The sequence below is a fragment of the Alexandromys fortis genome, unplaced genomic scaffold, assembly GCF_014885135.2.
Source record: "Alexandromys fortis isolate MF-2015 unplaced genomic scaffold, M_Fortis_MF-2015_v1.1 scaffold_344, whole genome shotgun sequence".
Lineage (NCBI taxonomy): Eukaryota > Metazoa > Chordata > Mammalia > Rodentia > Cricetidae > Alexandromys > Alexandromys fortis.
In genome coordinates this window covers 45,452-64,192 of record NW_026068226.1, presented here as the reverse complement: position 1 = coordinate 64,192, position 18,741 = coordinate 45,452, and the positions used below count along the sequence as shown (strand labels likewise).

The 18,741-nt window shown below is 51.8% G+C and overlaps 1 protein-coding gene across 4 annotated transcripts; it reads left to right on the top strand.

Annotated features, from left to right (window-relative positions):
• Positions 1-2: 2 nt before the first annotated feature.
• Positions 3-17,693, top strand: Epn1 (epsin 1). 4 transcript variants are annotated; one of them, XM_050130729.1, is made up of 12 exons: positions 4-246; positions 1,733-1,833; positions 3,208-3,540; positions 8,820-9,069; positions 11,767-11,891; positions 12,248-12,322; positions 12,925-13,008; positions 14,399-14,702; positions 15,066-15,176; positions 15,311-15,397; positions 16,654-16,911; positions 17,087-17,693. In XM_050130729.1, the coding sequence occupies exons 3-12, from the start codon at positions 3,313-3,315 to the stop codon at positions 17,293-17,295; spliced, it is 1,731 nt and encodes a 576-aa protein (XP_049986686.1). In that variant the 5' UTR covers positions 4-246; positions 1,733-1,833; positions 3,208-3,312; the 3' UTR covers positions 17,296-17,693. The 4 variants fall into 4 exon arrangements, with proteins under 4 accessions (XP_049986688.1, XP_049986690.1, XP_049986686.1 ...); XM_050130731.1 differs by lacking the exon at positions 1,733-1,833 and having other exon boundaries at positions 3-246; XM_050130733.1 differs by lacking the exon at positions 12,248-12,322 and having other exon boundaries at positions 3-246.
• The last annotated feature ends 1,048 nt before the right edge of the window (positions 17,694-18,741 follow it).

Sequence of the window (18,741 nt, the reverse complement as noted above, 5' to 3'; positions counted from 1 at the left end):
TTCGGTTGCTTCCCGTCCGCTCGGCGGTTCCCCTCCCCCTCCCCCGCCCGGCTCTCAGCGCCCCTCCCGGGCGCCGGGGCGGCGGGGCCGTCGCCGTGCGGCCCTCCGTGCGTCCTTGCGTCTGTGCGTGCGCCCGTGCGCACCTCTGCCTCCCGCAGCCCGGCGCGCGCCCCGTGACACCGAGGCCGAGCGGGGGCAGGGGGCTGACCGTCATGACCCCCGGGAGCCCGGTGTGAGCGGGCCGAGGTGAGAGAGGGGCGCAATGCTGGCCTACGTCGCGGCGAGTCCGGTTTCCCGGCCTGGGCCGTGGCACGCGCGGGTCCAGTCAGCCTCGGGGCCGGTGTTCCAGCCGCTGATGGCTTGTGGCTGCTTTTTTACTGCTGTGCCCGGGTCGGGTTTGCCTGCCGGTGTGTGTCTTTTCTGTGGTTGTCAGTGTTTCTTATTCGCACGGCCCTGTTGCTTGTGTTGCCCAGCCTCTGTGTTTCGGTGTTTATACAAAAGGGTTTGGCGATCCGAGTGCCGTGTGTTTGTGTCCTGGGTCGCTCCGTGTTCCTGTCAGGTTACCCTTCCTGTCTTTTCTGGGTTTCTGTGTCTTCATTTCCTTCCCCACACCTGTCTCCCTCTGGTGCATATTTCTCTTCATGTTTCATTTTTGTCTCTGTTGCTACCGTCCCCAGCCCTGAGTTCCTTTCCAGGAACCTTTTGCTTTGGTTGAGGATGCGCCCCCTTCTCCAGGTTTTTGAGTCTCTGGTGGTGTGGTAGGAGCTCTGACTGTGGAATCCAGACCTCCTGCTGCTTGTCGAGGTCTACAGACCTCAGTTTCCTAATCTTGTCAATGGAAGCGTTCAGAGTTCTTGCACCCCAGGGTCTCAGCGCATTCATTGAGGTGGTGCTGGTAAGGTGACTAACAGTGTCTGGCCAGGAGTTAAGTGTTTGATTACTAGGCGCTCTGGTTATTATTATAGATCTTGTTTTGCTTAGTGTTATTTGAATTCCCTTTGGGAGAATTTCATTGTATTGTTTGCACAGTTTAATAAACATTTCTAAATTAATTAAATGTGGAAAATTGCCTCATTCTCAGCAGCATCTGTGAGATCTAATATGCACCCCTCCAACATGCTTAAAGTAGGTTGGTGTTAGGATAGTGCACCTTCAGATGCCACCTTTTTGGAAATTTTTTTTCTGATAATAGCAGGCAGGGGTACCAAGCACTGACTATTTGTGAGGCACGGAACAAGGCCCTTTATAAACCCATCTTAATCTGCAAGCCTGCCAGGTAGCATCCCTCCATTTGTTAACATAGTTGAGTGAACTGAGTCACAAGGCTTGTTTTGCTGGTTGCTTATGTGGCTGGGTTTTGTAAATTTTGTGTTATTTTTAATTACATCTTGGGCACATATTATTATTTATTTTGTCTTAGTCTCGAACCCTGTGTCTTGTGTGTGTGTTTTGTTTCAGGGTCCTTGTCTTTCTGCTCTCCTGCCTTGCTGTTACTTTCTTTTTGCCTGAGTTTCTGTGTGCCTCCTTGCTTGTCACTCTCTCTTCCGAGTTCGTCTCATGTTTGTTTTATTGTTGTCTGCGTGGGCCTGTCTGGGGATCCAGCCACCTCCCCCCTTTTCTCCCCTCCCCCTTTTCTTTTTTGCCTAGTTAGGCTTGTTTGCAGGTGCTCTGCTCTCTGGCCTGAGTTCAAGGTAGAGAGCAGCCTCTCCCATTCACCTGTGTCTTCCTTCAGGTCGGATCATGGTAGGGCTCAGTAAATCTCCCTCCATGGCTTGTTGGAGAGGCCTAGACTGATCGGAGCCTACTCTGGACCCAGGCTGCTCCAGTTGTGAGGTGTGTGTCCCTGGGCAAGGCCTTAATGCGCCCATGTTCCCGCCTGTGTAACGTGGCTGTGAGTCATGGATTTGTAATGATTAAGTTGATGGTGTAAAGCACTTAATGGGTGCCTAGAAGGATGTAGGGGTTGTGGAGGTGCTTGTTAGCATTGCCCTCATTTGCTTGGTTCCTGTCCTCCATCCTTCTCAGCAGCTGGGCACGAAACGGCATAGGACACACAATCTTTTAATGGCACACACCTTTAATGCCATTGCTTGGGAGGGAGGGGCAGGTGGATCAGACTGATCTCTGTGAGTTCCAGGACAGCCAGGGCTGTGTAAAGAGATACTGTGTTGATGCCTGCCCCCCTCCCCAAGTATGAATTTATAGAGGTAAAATGGGTTGTTTCATAGTTGAGTATTCTTTGGCATTTATTATCTAGCCTTGTCCAAGTTATTTAACTTTCCTGAGGCCACTGTCTGCATTCAGTGTTAAATGAGATAATGTGCCCCTCCTGGCACACTCAGTACCCTTTACTGGGGCCTCCTGCATTCCTTATCTCTCCTCCCTCAGCCTTGTGCTTCCCTCCCTGCCCTTGGGACATCTAGTCCCTAGGCTTTCTCCTGCCTCCCACTGCCCTGGGACACCTCCCCTATTTCCCTACCATTTCCTAGTCATTCCATCACTGACCTCTTAGGTCGGTCAGGACTCCTGTCCTAGAGGGCTTTGCTTCCCTCTTTCTCCATTTCCTTCCCGTACTGTTTATTGAATGTTTTTTCCTTGGCCAGCTTCTTTGTAGGGAAAAACCATATACAAACACATTAGCATTACTGCCACCAAGGGTCTTAGGTCACCATCGTTTCAGAAGCAGACTGAGAGGTTTAAAATCACAGGAGTCCACTCATAAGAATGCAGTTGGGAACAGTGATAATGATACTTGAGTTCCGTCTGGGGAGTTTCAGCAGAGCCCTGGGGCTGTGAGGAAGGAGGAGAATTTGTGAGCAGGACAGGGGCCCCTGAGGGCTGGCCAGCCTTTACTGAACCCTGTTAGTAGGACCTTTATCACCCAGAACATCATTTTGTATAGGAGAAAACTGCGGTCCACAGTTTGAGACCTGCCCTGTTCAGCTAAACTGGGGCATGGGCTCAGGGTGTCTGACCTCCCCATGCTGTTCTGCCTCAGCTGATTTGGGGCCCCAGGCAGGAAGAAGCTAGGCTTTTTTGAGGAACCTAAAGAAGGATGGGCTAACTATAAGATAGAGGTTAACAGGGAGAGTCTGCTCAGCCGCTTAGCCTCTTGCCTTCCTCTCTAGAGTGGGAGGCTCAGGGACAGCTTGGGTGCTGGTTAGCCCAGGTCTCCTTTGTGTTTCCAAAGATTCTCTCCCCCCTCAGATGTGGTGATCTACCAGCATCCATTGCGGTCTCCCTCTGTGAGTCGCCTCATCTCTCCATGCCCCAGGGGCCTGGTGCCCCTTGACACCAACACCACTGGGCAAAATGTCGACCTCATCGCTTCGGCGTCAGATGAAGAATATCGTCCACAACTACTCAGAGGCTGAGATCAAGGTCCGGGAAGCCACAAGCAATGATCCCTGGGGCCCATCCAGCTCCCTCATGTCAGAAATTGCTGACCTCACCTACAATGTTGTGGCCTTCTCCGAGATCATGAGCATGATCTGGAAGCGGCTCAATGACCACGGCAAGAACTGGAGGCACGTCTACAAGGTCAGCACCTGGGTGTGGTTACCTTGGGGCACACAGCCTCACAGCAGGGTGTGGCTTGCCTAGTACCCCCTCCCCACCCCCACTTCTGGGGGGGTAAGCTGTTAAAGACTGTTCTTTCTGTTAAATCTCTTGGCAGCAGACAGAGTCCTCCTCAGTGTCCCTGGGGCCTTGGTTCCTAGCTTCCCACTTGACCAGAGTCTGATAATGGCTAAGAGTCTTCTGTAAAATGGTGCGTTATTTGTGAGCAACCAGGCAGCATCTTTCAGGTGTCTGCATTGCTTGTGGCACCTAGTGCAATGCGAATGGTGTGTAATAAACTGTTAGCTGTGTCAGCAAGGGACTAGTGAAAGAACTTACAGTCTGGACAGGCAGAGTTTTCTCTACACTTCCTTTTGACCCTTCTGTGTAGCTCAGGCTGGCCTAGGATTTTCTATGATCCTTCAGCCTTCTGATAAGTTCTGGGATTGCAGGCATGTGTTACTACACAGACATGTGTATTCATTTATTTAGTTATTTTGAGATAGGGTCTTACAGAACTCAGGCTGAGTGTGAACTCTTGATCCTTCCGTTTTTGTTTTGTTTGTTTTTGAGCTTGTTCCCAGCTTCTGAAAGCCATCTTTGTCCACACTTTGAGGTGTGTGCTTCTACTCAGATGGCCGTGGGCTGTGGGCACGTTGGCACAGCACCTGGGCTTTCAGGTGCCTTCCCTGTAAGGTTGTGTGACCGTCGGGCTCACTGGTATTTATTAACCTGCTGTGACGGAGCTTCAGGAGTACTTGATGGGCTTGTCAAGCCTTGTATGTAGTAGGATGATAAAGTAGAGCACAGGGGGAGCTTTGGGGTGATGGAGACTGGTGTGTGTTTTTGTTGTTTGTGATACTGGGTTTTAAATCTAGGGCTTCATGTATATTATTCAAATCCTTTATCATTTATTTACATGTTCAACTAGTTTTTAGTTGTTATTCTAAGATAAAGTTTTGCTGAATTGCCTTGGCTGGCCTTTGACTTACTCTGTAGTCCAAGTAGGCCTTCAACTTGTGAACTTCCTCAGTCTCTCAGATAGCTGGAATTACAGGCTTATGCTTCCAGGTTGTGGTGATGTTTTGCTTTTTTAAGCAAAACTGCTGTTAATATCCTGATGTGCTTGCTTTTCTCTGGTGCTGGATTTGCTGGGTCAGAGGGCACGTGGATATGTAGGTTTGGTAAATATGGTCTGTTTTGTGCATGTGCAGTCAGATATCCAGATTTCAGGCTTTCTTTAGAACGAAATGCATCCAGAGAAATACTGAGCAAGTGGGTTTTAGGGAGTGGGGGAGCTTGCTACTGCCTCCCACACCTTGATTTTTCTTTGGGAGCTAAGGAAATGGCCTGGGACCAGCTGCCTGAATTACAGTGTTAATCATGGGGCCTCAGGGCAATTGTTGGCTTGCCCTTGATGGCAAGGAGTCACTGCTCTTCTGAGTTGGTCCCCAAGATGGTGAGCATTAGTACCTGAGTCTCGTTGCTTTGGAGGGCCCACTCCATGACCCCGGTTTAAAGTCTACATGTCTTGGACTATTTGAGAGGCTTCCTGGCAAGGTAGGATGGTTTTCTCGGCTTCAGGATGAGGAGACATAGTACCATCTACTTATTGAAGCAGAGACTTGAGATGTTTCGTGCCCATCACGACACACCGAGATTGGCCATTGCTTGATTTAATCATTGATACAGTTCCTTACTGGGCTTATAGTGAAAAACTAGGTGGCATGTACTCTGCTGGGAACTGGGAAAGCCCAGCGTCACAAGCAAGCCTTTGCTGGGGTGAGAAGGAGAGCTTTAATGGGGATGGAGTGGCCCTGGAGTGCAGATTCTTCCTGCTCAGTGGCTGAGACTGTACTGCTACGGCCCAGAACAGTGAGGTACTTTAGATAGACCAGGGAGTTCTAGAGTGTGCTGTTGCGGTGTCCGGAGGTGGGATATGCAGGCGAATGCAGGGACTTCTGCAGTCAGGTGAGCCGAGGCTGCTTCCTGAAGTAGTGGGAGTCTAGGAGTGCTTGAGTCTTGAGTCCCATGTTCATTTCTGCTTCTGGCCTTACTGACTGCAGCCCTTAGGCAAGTAGAGGGTGGCCTGTTGTAGTTGGAGGGACTAGTAGAGGACACTGTTGCCTCTAGCAGCCAGAAAAGACTTCTGGAAGAGGCTGCCAGGCTGCTCATAGGGACTGATGATGAGCCAACCTTCTTTCCTTCCTTCCTTCCTTCCTTCCTTCCTTCCTTCCTTCCTTCCTTCCTTCCTTCCTTCCTTCCTTCCTTCTTCCTAATCCTGGCTGTCCTGGAACTATGTAGATCAGGCTGGCATCAAACTCACAGAGATCTACCTGCCTCTGTCTCCTGAGTGTTGGCATTAAAGGGCTCTTTAAAGGATAGATTTACCAAAATATGATTTCGTGTACAGAAAAATCTCCCCTTTCTAGGCACAGTCCTCTGGGTTTTGACAATGTGGTTTTTTATAGCTTATTCTATGGTCCAGACAACAGTTAATTCTGATTGTGTGGTCCCCTTGGCAGTGCTCCTGGGGTGCTGGGCATGGCTTTGAGTACTTGCAAGTGGCTATCCCATATGGCTATGTTGGTGTCCTGCTTGCCTTGAATTTCTGGTTCCTTATGCTGTGCTGAGGCTCCTACTTGTACAGACCTTCCTGGTGACACTGTGTGGGTCTAGTCACCCTTGTGGAGAAAGAATATGTGCTTTAGGGGTCTGGGAGCTTGGGAGTGGAGAACTAATCCACCCCTTTGTCCCATGTTCTCAGACTTACTTTCCCTAGTCTTTATCTTATCCTAACTAGAAGTCAACAGAGTGCAGGCTGTGTGTCAATCCTGTGCACTACCAGCTTTGTAAATAAAGTTTTATTGGAACACAGCCAGGTCCCTGCAGCCACCACTGTGGAATAGTTGGACAGAGACTGTGTGATGTGATAATGGAAGCATTCATCTCCAGTACTTTTATAGAGAAAGGCGCTGACCCTTCTTTAAATGTGCATTGTAATATAGGAATATTTCCCTGGTGGAACTAACTGAAAACTTAAAAGCTCCATGGGTTATCTGTTTGGGATCATCCAGTTGCCCAGATTAAAAAAATTCCAGGCTCTTCACTGAGGTGTTGCAGATCCGCTAAATTATAAATACGTAACCCAATGAGCTTGGGCGAATGTGCACAGCTCTGGAGGACCTGCTCAGTTCCCTAGGAGGCTCCTCGTGACAATCCTCCCAGGGGCACTGTGAATGTCTGTGAAGTCTCTCCTGGAACTTGCTAGGTATGGGACCACTGGTGTGTGCTCTTTGGGGTCTCTTCCTTTGCTCCCGGGCTGAGGTGGTAATCTCTGCTTCTCTGTGTTGCTGTGTGTCGCCGATTCTCTGTCTTGTTGGGAGCCCCTGTGCATTTGCTGCAGTTTTCGTGTGTGTGGCACACACGTGTGCCTGGGGATTCAGGAGGTTTCCTGCTTTATAGTCTTTAGCTGCCGTTCCAAAGTCTAGAGAGCTACAAGTTTGAAGGTTTCTCAGGACCATATGGCCCAGAGGACGAAGTGCACTGAAGTTAAGTCATTCATATACTATGCTTCTCTCCCAAGCTCCTGTCCCACTGTGTGGCTGTTGGCAGAACTCCCCTCTGACAAAATTCGTAGGTGTGCCCTGGTGCAGTGACTTTCTGGGCCTAAGCAAGAAGATTCTGGATTCCAAACCACAAGGGCCTCAGGCCTGCTGCCTCTCTGGCTTTCCCCTTGGGGTGTAACCATGCATAGAAATCTTTCTCCTCTGAGAGTAAACACTACCACCAGGGCTAGTCAGGGACTAATCAGATGTAAATACTCTCCAGAGAGCTTTTCCACAGCTGAGTGGTGGCATATACCTGTAATCCCAGTTCTCGGGGTTGAGGCCCTACTGTGAGTTTGAGGCCAGTGTGGTCTACATAGCAGATCACTATGTCTATCTGCCTGTCCCCCCCCCCCCCATTACAGAACTTTAAGTTGAATTAAGAACTTTGAGTTACAGCATTGTTTGCTGGCAGTTTTCATCACTTAGATAGTGCTTAGTCCTGTGGCTGCCTCCTCTGTTACATTTCTTCCCATTCTATTCTACACCTGAATTTTGGAGGCTCCATGAAGTCTCTGGAGTCACCTGCAAAGCCTAAGGTGTGCTTTTCTCCTCCTTTTTCAGAGTCTTATAAGGACCAAGCTCATGACATTGCTCTGGAAACAGGCCTTGAGTCAGATCTTTCCTTGGGTTGGATTTGCTTCGGTGGTTTAAGATTTTTTAAATTTTATTTTATGTGTATCTATGTATGTGTGGACCACTTATGTGCCTAGTACCTGCAGAGGTCAGAAGAGACTGGAATGTATATGGTTGTGAGTTACCTCATGAGTGCTGGGAATGGGGAATGGAACTGGGGTCCTTTGTAAGAGCAACAAGTGCTCTTAACCACTAGGACCATCTCTCCAGCCCCTGGATTATTACTATTTTTTTCTAAAGTACTTAATTTCATTTTGCTGAAAAGGGAATTTGTTTGCATATCACAAAGTAGGAAAGATATCCAAGGGTGCAACTGCACAGTGCTTTGCTTCGGTCTGTATTCCTGGTGTTGTGTCTGGCTGGGGCGTTTATCCTTCCTGAGCTAAGCCTAGGACTAGAAGGCTCCTGTGACCTCTCATTCCTTTAGGAGCAGCCCATCTCTTCATCCTTAAGACTTCCTGCACTTTAGTTTGGTTTGGCTCTGTTGTTGAGATTTTGTCTTCAGTACGCAGGGCACGTTTTGTGGTCCTTGGTGATGCCCAGGTTGACTGCATTGGTGGCTGCCATCCTGTCTTCTGTGTTACGTTTACTGCATAGAGCCCATGCACAGCAGTCGGCTTTTTGGAGTGATCAGTTCAGTGGCATCTGGTGTACTTAGTGCTGGCAGCCACATCTCGAGCTGGTAGAGCAAGGCTTCCTTTGACCCCATTGAGTATGCCCGCCTGTGCTCATCCCCTGGCACCCATGATTGCCTCTTCTGGACACTTCACACCCATGCGACCACACACTGTGTGGCCTTTGTGCCTGGCCTTTCATGGAGCACAATGCGTTGTTGCTCATTGGTAGCCTCTCTCCCCACTTCTTTTTAGGTCTATTCCACACTCGACTGTGTGGACAGATAGTGGGTTGTGAGACCTGAATGTGGGCAGTTGCCCCAGGGCCCCAATGCTTCCTGAGTCTTGAGTCCCTTTTCCAGTGCAGTTCAGTGTCAGTGACTGGTGTACCTGCACCTTGCAGGCCATGACGTTGATGGAGTACCTCATCAAGACTGGCTCTGAGCGTGTATCACAACAGTGCAAAGAGAACATGTATGCTGTGCAGACGCTGAAGGACTTCCAGTATGTGGACCGTGATGGCAAGGACCAGGGTGTGAATGTGCGGGAGAAGGCCAAGCAGCTGGTGGCTTTGCTGCGTGATGAGGATCGGCTTCGGGAGGAGCGCGCCCACGCGCTCAAGACCAAGGAGAAACTGGCACAGACTGCCACGGGTGAGGTTTCTCTCCCACTCCTGAAAGTCCCTGACAGCTCGGATCTGTCCTCTGTCCCTGTGGGCCCATTTCAACAGATCCACCCTTTTCCTCCCTTGTGGGATGGTCTAGAAATTTCATTCAGCTTGCCTGCAGTTTTGCTGAATGTCTCCTTTGGACCCAGGTGTGTCCAGACAGTGAGGGCAGCCAACAGAGTCCCTGACCTTTGCCTTGGTCTTTGGAGTGTTCAGGCAGGTACATCCACATCTTGTCAGGTTGCTTGGGGCTCAGGGCTCCCCGAGTACAGGGTTAGGTCAGCCCCTAATGGGGATACTCTTGCTCAGGCCTGATTGAGCCACCAGTCAGGTCTTGTGTAGATTGTCCTTGTAGCTAAAGGGCAATGCAAAGACCCTGAATGGTACAGAGAAGAAGTCAGCATCACAGGTGAGGGGGATGGCAAGGTCGTGGCGAGGCCTGGGAGTTGACTTTTTGAGATCTTAGAATGCTGTTTGTAGGTGGTGAGTTCAAGTTTAGTGGATGATGACAAATATTTAAAAAGAAATGGAAGTGGCATAAGGAGATTTAGTCATGTCATAAGGCTATGGTCTGTCTAGGGACATGGTCAGTGACAGGTGGGGGTTTCATTTTCTCATGCTAAGGGGCCAAGGTAGGGAAAGCGGGATGAGCATGAGGGAGTCTGTAGAAGGCTGTTGTAAAACTGATTTGCATGTGGTTGTGGGACAGGGAGACAGTGCTACCCTGGAGGTGAGGGCAGATGGAGTCACGAGCCTGTGACCTTGGTTCTAGCTGGAGGACTTCTGTCTGGTGCATCACGTTGGGGTCAGTGTTATCTCCCACTCAGATGTGGGGACACTGACGCTGGGGTATACTCACGTAGAGAGTACAGACACTGTACTATTCCCTAAGACAGCGGAGGGAAGGAGCCTGTGCCCCTGGGGTAGAGAGGAGGGTGAGGAGAGCAGGTTCTGATTAGGCCTGGGCTGGGCTGGGAGACTTGTTTGTAGCAAGCCTGGTTGGCTTCATGGAAGGTGTGCGGTATGCATACATATGTGTGTATTGGGGGTTGTACTTACCTTCACATGTGTGTGGAGGCCCTGGCATTCATCCCTCTATTCCTTGTTCTTTTTGATGCATGGTCTTAGTTAAACCCAGAGCCCACTAATATGCTAGTTCGTTTTGTGAACCAGCTTGCTGTGGAGAGCCAGCCCCTGTTTGTCTTCCTAGGCTGGGATTACTAGTGAACCGTTAAGTCTACCTAGCGTTTTGGTGCATCCTGGGGACCTGAACTCTGGTCCTCATACTTGTTCGGCAAGTACTTTTAACTGAGCTGTCTTCCTAGTCTCTACTGACTAAGGAGCCTGAGGTATATACATTTCAGCTGGTCCACACACAGAGGAGGAGCCAGTCACACTCCCTACATTCCCATCATAGACTCTGAAATTGGGATTGGCTTTTTTTGTTTTTTGTTTTTGAGAGTTTCCTGTGTATCCCTGGCTGTCCTAGAACTTGCTCTGTAGACTAGGCTAGACTCAAACTCAGAAATCTGCCTGCCTCTGCCTCCCAAGTGCTGGGATTAAAGGTGTGTGCTGTCACCCCAGTTTAAGTTGGAATTTCTTAACAACTTTTGTATGTCTTAACGTGCTGTTCCATTTTCTTTCTCAACCATTTAAAGAGCTGACTTTGGCCATGGGCCATAGTCTGCTGACCCATGTCCCAGAGCTTGGAGAGGAAGGAGGACTGTATGGGAGTTGGGAAGGGTTGCAGCCTAGAGCTGGGTAGTTGGTGTGGGAAGCTCTTGTGTTGTTAGTTGATGCCCATTTCCTTGAAGTGGGGCCTTGAGGGGCAGTACATTCAATTCCAGGCAGGCGGGAGGGAGCCTTAAGGTATTTGCACAGCAGAGGTTTGGCAGTGGGGTATGGCTTGCCAGCACCCCACCTCCTGAGTGGCACGCAGGATCTGTCCTAGGGTGAAAGTGCTTTGGGGACAGGAGCAGACAGCTTTCAGTGGTATGTGGATTTGCTCTGAACCACTGCTGGAGCAGGGTTAGTGAGCCTGCCCTCTTGTCAGAGAATCAGGAGCTGCCATGGAGCCTCCAGACAGTGCCGGTGCATGGTGGCGGGACAGAAGGAGTGATGAAAGATGCTGATTGTAGGGACTGGGGTCTCTTGGGTTGTCTTCTTGGGAGCACAGCATTGACCTTTCCCACCTTCTGCTGGTCCTGGAGCCACTCTTGACTTTACTGTGGCCTGTCCCTACCGTTTCCTTCTCTTCTTGACACCAGGGGTTCTTGTTCCCTTCATTGGGCTCTATAGTCTAGACAGATGTTGCCTTCCCTCTGAAGTTCCAGCTGTTCCTGCCAGGGCTGCAGTTCTGCCTAGAAAGGAAGCCCTTGTCTGCTCTCTTGGGAGTTCTAGCCTGGGAAACTAGGAAGGATCCCCCTGGAGGCCTGGGCCCTGATGTTTGATCAAACCTGGCTGTTCTTCAGCACCCTGATCTTTCTTATCTGCCACTTGCTGTTCTGAGGGTGGGGCTACCCTCTGTCCTTCCCCGGACTCTGGTTCCACTCATTTCCCTCCCAGTTTGGGCCTCAAAGACCTGGGAAGGGGGCACTGTTCTGGGGTCTGGGCTGCAGCCCCATGTTTGTGGGTTCCCAACTCTTGGTCTCTCGTCCATCTGTGTCTTAATGTCTTTCTCTAGCCTCCTCAGCAGCTGTGGGCTCTGGGCCACCCCCTGAGGCAGAGCAGGCCTGGCCACAAAGCAGTGGGGAGGAGGAGCTGCAGCTCCAGCTGGCCCTGGCCATGAGCAAGGAGGAAGCTGACCAGGTATGGGGCGCAGCAGAGGGAGAGGGGCCGACTTCTGTTCTGCCATCTTGTCCTCATGCCTCGCCCGCCTCACTCTCCACCTGCTCTCCCTCTCCCTGTCCCTGCTCTGTCTCTTTTCTGGTGCTTCCTGTTCCTCCATCTCTAGCTCCTTGCTCCCACGAGGCTGTCCTGTGCTTTGGCAGTCAGGTGCACAGCTGCTTTCTCTGCCCATTGTCAACAATTTGGGAGAATCACTGTCCTTTTCTTTCTTGATCTTGCTCAGCCCTGGCCTGCTGTCCCTTTACTGGCCTGCCTCTCTGCCTGGTCCTCTGGCTCTGGCTTCCCCTGCCCTGCCCCTTATACTTTCTCTCCGCCAGCCCCCGTCCTGCGGTCCCGAGGATGACGTCCAGCTCCAGCTGGCCCTTAGTTTGAGCCGAGAGGAGCACGATAAGGTCAGAGTGGCCTCCCTACCCCTCCCAGGACTTTCCCTCCACCTTGCTCAGCTCCGTGGGTCCTTACCCCGTGTCCCCGAAGTGCCTCCCCTGAATACAATGTGTTCACTTCCAGCCCTATCTCAGCAACTTTAGCTGTAGAAACCTTGCTCCAAACAAGCCAGGGTGTGCACCCTGGCTATCTCGAGGTACATCTGCTGCAGCTACCTCGGGGTACAAGCATCACTAAGTCCTGCATCTCAGCAGGAAGCCAGGATGAGAGGGTCACCTGTTTTTCCTGGGTCCCAGTGTGTCCCTAAGCTGCTTTCCTAACCAGGTTTGGCTACCCCTTTGTTAGTGCCATACACTAGCCCCTTCCCTCTCTAGATCACATCAGCTCTTCTGCCTCCTGCCCCACCTTTGACCCAGTTGTCCCTTTCCCATCCACATTCCATACATTGTCCACATCCCATTTTATTTTTTCCATTTTTGTTTTCAGAGTGGAGGAGAGGGTGGTTGGGATGGGGATTTCCAGGCTGGGCCAGCTGCCCTCCCATGGCTCACGTTCTGAACCCTACCTTGTGCTGAACCCTACCTTGTGCGGCTGCTTCTGTCTCCCATAGGAAGAACGGATCCGCCGTGGGGATGACCTGAGGCTGCAGATGGCAATAGAAGAGAGCAAGAGGGAGACTGGGGGCAAAGAGGAGGTGAGTGCTTGTGTGCTCTGCCCTTTGGGTTCACTACCTCCTTCCCTGCTGCCTGTGGTCAGAGGGGATTGTCTTATAAAGTAAGTGCTAAGTCAGAGATACTCTCTGCCCCGCCTCCCTTGTGGCCAAAACATCTGAAGGAAAGAGGGCCTAAAGCTGTAACAACAGCCTGACCAGCTGAGGCAGGACATGGGGCTCAGACTGTTTTGCTATATGCCATCCAAACACTGTCTCTATTAGACACTAGGGGTTGACAGTCCCTGCCTGAGCCTCTCCTGACCAAGGTCGGCCCCTCCTGTGCTCACTCACAGCTGTGGTAGACTTCCTAGATCATGCTTACTTCTGGTCATGCGCAGGTGTTTCCTCATGGTTCTGCATGTAGACAGGGTTAGTGTGATCTGTCTGTCAGGACTGGCTGCACTCGGAGCTGAGCCTGTGGTAGCAGCAGCTGTGTTAGCATTGTAGCTACTCCTTAGTCAGGGTTCTGTCCTGAGTAGCTTTAACTCTGATACCGTGAGCCTAACCTGCTTCCAGATTGTTTCCATGTGATTAGCCAATGAGACTTTTTTCTTTTTTTTAGGGCTTTTTTTTGAGTCAGTGGCCCAGGCTGATCTTGGATTTCTGATCCTTCCTCTTCCTGAGTGCTGGGATTTATATGCGCGTGCTACCATGCATGATTTTATGCATGGCTGGGGATTGAACCCAGGACTTTGCATCCTAGACAAGTACTCTGCCAGCTCCAGCCCCAGGTCCAGTGTGGCTTTCTTGATAGGCAGCAGTGTCTGCTCAGGCTGGCCTTAGACCTAGGAGGTCCTGCATCTGACTAGGGAAGACTCACTTGTTTTTGCTTCTGCCCTCTGCACTCTTTGAGTGTAATTGTGGCCACTTGGGGAAGACCTGGCTGTCCTCTCTCTGAGGCTGTTTGCCTCATGGGTATCAATGGCAGTGTGTGTGTGTGCGCACACATATGTAGGATATCTCCACTGTCAGGTGAGGGATTTGGTTGGCAGCTTTTCCATTCCTGCACAGGCAGGCAGCCCTGCTGGGAGTCACTGCAGGACAGTGACGTGGTATCTGAAGTATGATCAGGGTGACTTGGTGGGAGCTCAAGGAAGGCGTGCATGGCGGGGGAGGGGGTGGCTAGAGCAGTTTAAAAATCCAACCAAGGCACACAGCGAGTGAGGAAAGGCTTGTAGTTTTGCTGGTTGCAGGGAGGAAGGTGACCTCTGTCTTCGCTTAGAAGTCCCTGTAGTCGTTGTACAGGGTAGGGTCTCCAGGTTGGGGAATTGGGAGGACAGATAGATGGAAGGCAGACCTAGGGTTGAGGAGAGGAGATGCAGCCACCTGTAGCGGCCTCCTGACTATCTGTGGTTCTCTCCTCTTCCCACAGTCATCTCTCATGGATCTTGCTGACGTCTTCACGACCCCAGCCCCTCCACAGGCCTCAGACCCCTGGGGGGGGCCAGCATCTGTGGCTACTGCCATCCCTCCGGCTGCTTCTGCCTCAGACCCTTGGGGGGGACCTGCTGTCCCTCCAGCTGCTGATCCTTGGGGTGGTCCAGCCCCCACGCCAGCCTCTGGGGATCCCTGGAGGCCTGCAGCCCCTACAGGGCCCTCTGTTGACCCTTGGGGTGGGACTCCAGCTCCTGCAGCTGGAGAGGGGCCCACACCTGACCCATGGGGAAGCTCTGATGGTGAGCACCACCATCTTCTGTTTTGCAACCCCTTGGGCCAGCTACCCCTTTAGGAAGGGATGCCCTGGGCACAGTGCGGGTCAAGAGGTGGCCAGGGCAGAGAGAGCAGGCTTGGGCATCTGGCTGTATGAAGTTGAGTAAGGAAGACTGTAAAGGGACAAGGGGATGGAGGGGTTGAGGGTGATTCTGAGAGAGGTATGGGAGGGCCTGACCCTGACTAGAAAGCAAATGTGTGTGTAGGCAGAAGGGCCTGAAGGTGGGGCTGGTCATTTGGGTCATTTGGGGCCATAACAGACTGAGAAGCAGCAGCTGCCCAAGCAGGAGGGGTGGGCTACTCATTGATATGCCTCCTTCCTCATCTAGGTGGGGCCCCTGTCAGTGGACCCCCATCTTCTGACCCCTGGGCACCTGCCCCGGCTTTCTCAGACCCCTGGGGAGGTTCACCTGCCAAGCCCAGCAGCAATGGCACTGCAGGTACTGGCTGCCCTGTGCTGGGTTAGAGCGGTAGCCCGGGTGTGAGTGCTGAATCTGTCTGGGCCCTGAGGGTGGAGGAGGTTGAACTAGGGACTCCGGGAAGGTGTTGAGCGGGAACATCTTGGCCCCCACAGCAGTCGGGGGCTTTGACACAGAGCCTGATGAGTTCTCAGACTTTGACCGACTCCGCACTACCCTGCCAACTTCTGGGAGCAGCACAGGTGAGTCACCCTCCTCCTGACTCCCCAAGAGCCCCCAGACTCTTGTCTTTCTTGTTTCTGCCTTGCTCCGGGTGGTGCCTGCTGTACTTGAGGGTGTAGGATGCACAAGACAGAGTGAGTCAGATCCAGCCACCCCCTTCCCAGAGAGATGTGTGACTATGGAAATCCCTTCCGTATGCTCCTATCTGACCTGTTTCTGCCTCTGGGTCATTCATTGAGGTGGGGGTGGGGGTGGTGGGGGTGGTGAGACAGGAATTGGAGAAGTGGCATCAGCATGTTGACCCCTGCCTTGTGTTCCTCACTGCTTTCCCCCTGGCTGTCTTCTGCTGTTTAACCAGGTGTCTCTGAGACCTTGGAGCAGACTGGTACAGCCATCTTTCCTGGCAGCTGTGGGTTGACCTAAGTGTGGGCCTGGGCCTCCTCTCTCAGGGGCTGGTTATTGCTGGTCACTTTCTTTTGAGATGATATGTTGCTAGGTGACCCAGGTTATCCTTCAACTTGTGATCCTTCTGCCTCAGCCCCAGTGCCTACAATTATAGGTATTTCCCATACACCGCTTTTTCTTTTCTTGTGACACTGGTATTGAACCCCTGTTGTTCATGCTAAGCAAGTAAGTGCCTTGCCACTGAGCTACATCCCCAACTCTGCAGTTTTTTTGGGGGGTGGGGTGGAGTGGGGGCAGAATCTTGCTGTGTATTTTCTATAGCTCAGGTTGGCCTTAAATGTGTGATCTTTCTACCTAAGCCTTTCAAGTGCTAGGATTACAGGCTTACACCCCAGGCTTGTCTGTAGTTCCTTTATTTAAACCAGCTTCCATTGAAATGCAGGTTGTAGTATAGAAATGGGTTTCCATTTGTTAATTTCCAGAGGGAAAAAGTCTGCCCTGCATCCCATAACTGTCTTGACCTGTCCCAGGGTCATGGATATCTCCAGGTTTCTGCACTGTAACACTTCATAGGGGCTTTGTAACTGGAGTATTCCCTTGGGGGAGGTACTCCTTTGAGATTGGTGGTGTCCCCTAGGCAACCATTAGAGACCGTACTTCCTGAAACTGTCACTGTGAATCATCCTGACATCTTGATTCTGTCATTCCTCTACCTGTTTGCGACAGTAAGATCATCATAGTTTTGAGTCCAGGCTCAGCTCAGCCTGCCACTGTGAAACTTTGTCCCTTCCTGAGACCTCAAATCACCCCATCCCCCGCAACTTAGGGTAGATCTGCCAGTCCCTTTGCGCACTGTTCTGGCTTCTTCCAGGGGAACTGGAGTTGCTCGCAGGAGAGGTGCCCGCCCGCAGCCCTGGTGCATTCGACATGAGTGGGGTTGGGGGGTCTCTGGCTGAGGCTGTGGGGAGTCCTCCACCTGCTGCAACCCCGACTCCTACCCCTCCCACACGGAAGACTCCGGAGTCATTCCTAGGCCCCAACGCAGCCCTCGTGGACCTGGACTCGCTGGTGAGCCGGCCAGGCCCCACACCACCAGGATCCAAGGCTTCCAACCCATTCCTGCCAAGCGGTGAGTGTGGAATGTGGGACTCTGCATCCTTGAGCCTCCCTTCAGTCCTTCCAGAGCAGAAGTCTCAGGGATCAGGCATATTTCTCTTCTCTTGGGCTGTATCCCAGGACACAAGATCTGGGCAGACAAGCACCTGTTACCTGCTTCCTTTGTCTATCATTTCTTCTCTTTGCAGGAGCTCCGGCTACTGGCCCCTCCGTCACCAATCCTTTCCAGCCAGCACCCCCTGCAACGCTTACCCTGAACCAGCTCCGTCTCAGTCCTGTGCCCCCAGTTCCTGGAGCGCCACCCACCTACATTTCTCCTCTTGGTGGAGGCCCTGGCCTGCCTCCTATGATGCCCCCGGGTCCCCCAGCCCCCAACACTAATCCCTTCCTCCTATAATCCAGGGTAGGAGGAAGGCCTGGTTCAGCTGGCTTCCCTAACTTCTGTTCCCTGGGAGATCAGTGTTGTGAGTGCATGTGAAACGGGGGACCCTCCCCCCAGTGCCCTTCCCCCTCCTGGGGCCCACTCACACTACACCCTCTTCCCAAGTCCCCAACCCACCTCCTCCTGAGAAAAACTGGACATGGGGGATGGGGAGGGGAGCCGGCCAGAGGAGGATCTTTTCTGTGGCATTAGATGGGGGAGGAACAGCCTGGGTTCCCCCACCCATTCCACCTTCCTCCAAACTCCTGACAACCCCCAATCAGTGTTTGAGCCTCCTTGTTCCCTTGGCACCCCTTGGTGAATCCTTGGTGATGATTTTGGCAACTTCGGGAATAAATGGCAATTCTCATGGGTACGGCTCTCCCACATTCCCGTCCACTACTCGTGTGTTCCTAAGAAGCTCTTCCAGGGCAGACCCGTTCCATCCCTTGTCTCCCTCTGGGAGCTAACCTTGCTGAAGCATTGGATCCCCTGAATCAGTTCCTGGAGTTGGGGTGAACTGGTGACAGTGGCCAGGCTTGGCCCTTGTAGGAGCAGTTCACCTCTGATGAAGTGTCATAGACCACTCAGGGCTCAGCTCTGAAGGCCCCACTTGGGAGCTAAGAGAGTCCTTAAATGCCAGACTTCAGAGAGATGCTGTGACTGGGGTTAGTCAGTTGCTGAGGATGGTGATTATTAAGATTTTTTGCCAAGAAATAGTAATACTGAACCCCTATTGTTGGCATCACCCAGTCCTGCACAGGGAGCACTAATTCATCCCAGCGTTCTTTGGAAGCCTTGTTAGCCTCTTCTGGCTAAACCCAGTGGACCACCAGATGGCATCCCTTGGCCATCGCTACGTGTTCTTGTCATTTGCTAGACCACATTTGATAACTATGTCAGTAGGTGGGTGCTGGGGTCAGGTTGGTTTGGTAGATGTCTGCCCGCCGAGCAGTCCTCTTGAGTGCTCTGGAGGTGGTGGGAGGTGTGCTCAGCTGCCCTCCTCTGTTCTAGGCCCTGCTTGAGGGGGAGGTATTCCTAGGGCAGTTCAGTTCTGCTGTGAGGCAGGAGGGTCCTTTGTCTTGTGGATTGAGTGAATGATTTTATGGTTGGGTGGCCACTCGGTCAAACCCTGTGCCCCAAAGGAAGTATATTTGGTGATTTTGTGCCTTTGAGCTTTACACCAGTTTCAGTTAATGAAGCACAGGAGGAAGATGGTTCCAGTTCATTCAGTGCCCAGCCTGGTGGAGGAGGGTAAGGTTTGATGCCCTGTCCACCATCTCTTAAAAGCAAGAAGAAAAGAGCAGCATGGCCTGTAAGCCATGACTCAGCCTCTGCATGTCCTCTTTGCGTCTTCTTTCATCCCTTACAGTCTGAAGTGCAAAGCAACACCAAAGAGATTGATTGTGTCTCGTGTATGCC

What these genes read in the sequence shown, in the direction of transcription:
- Epn1 (XM_050130731.1), top strand. Translation starts at nt 3,313, where the DNA reads ATGTCGACCTCATCGCTTCGGCGTCAGATGAAGAATATCGTCCACAAC. An exon ending in AACTTCTGGGAGCAGCACAG is followed by an intron (nt 15,398 to 16,653) that starts GTGAGTCACCCT and finishes GGCTTCTTCCAG; the next exon opens with GGGAACTGGAGTTGCTCGCA. An exon ending in CAACCCATTCCTGCCAAGCG is followed by an intron (nt 16,912 to 17,086) that starts GTGAGTGTGGAA and finishes TTCTCTTTGCAG; the next exon opens with GAGCTCCGGCTACTGGCCCC.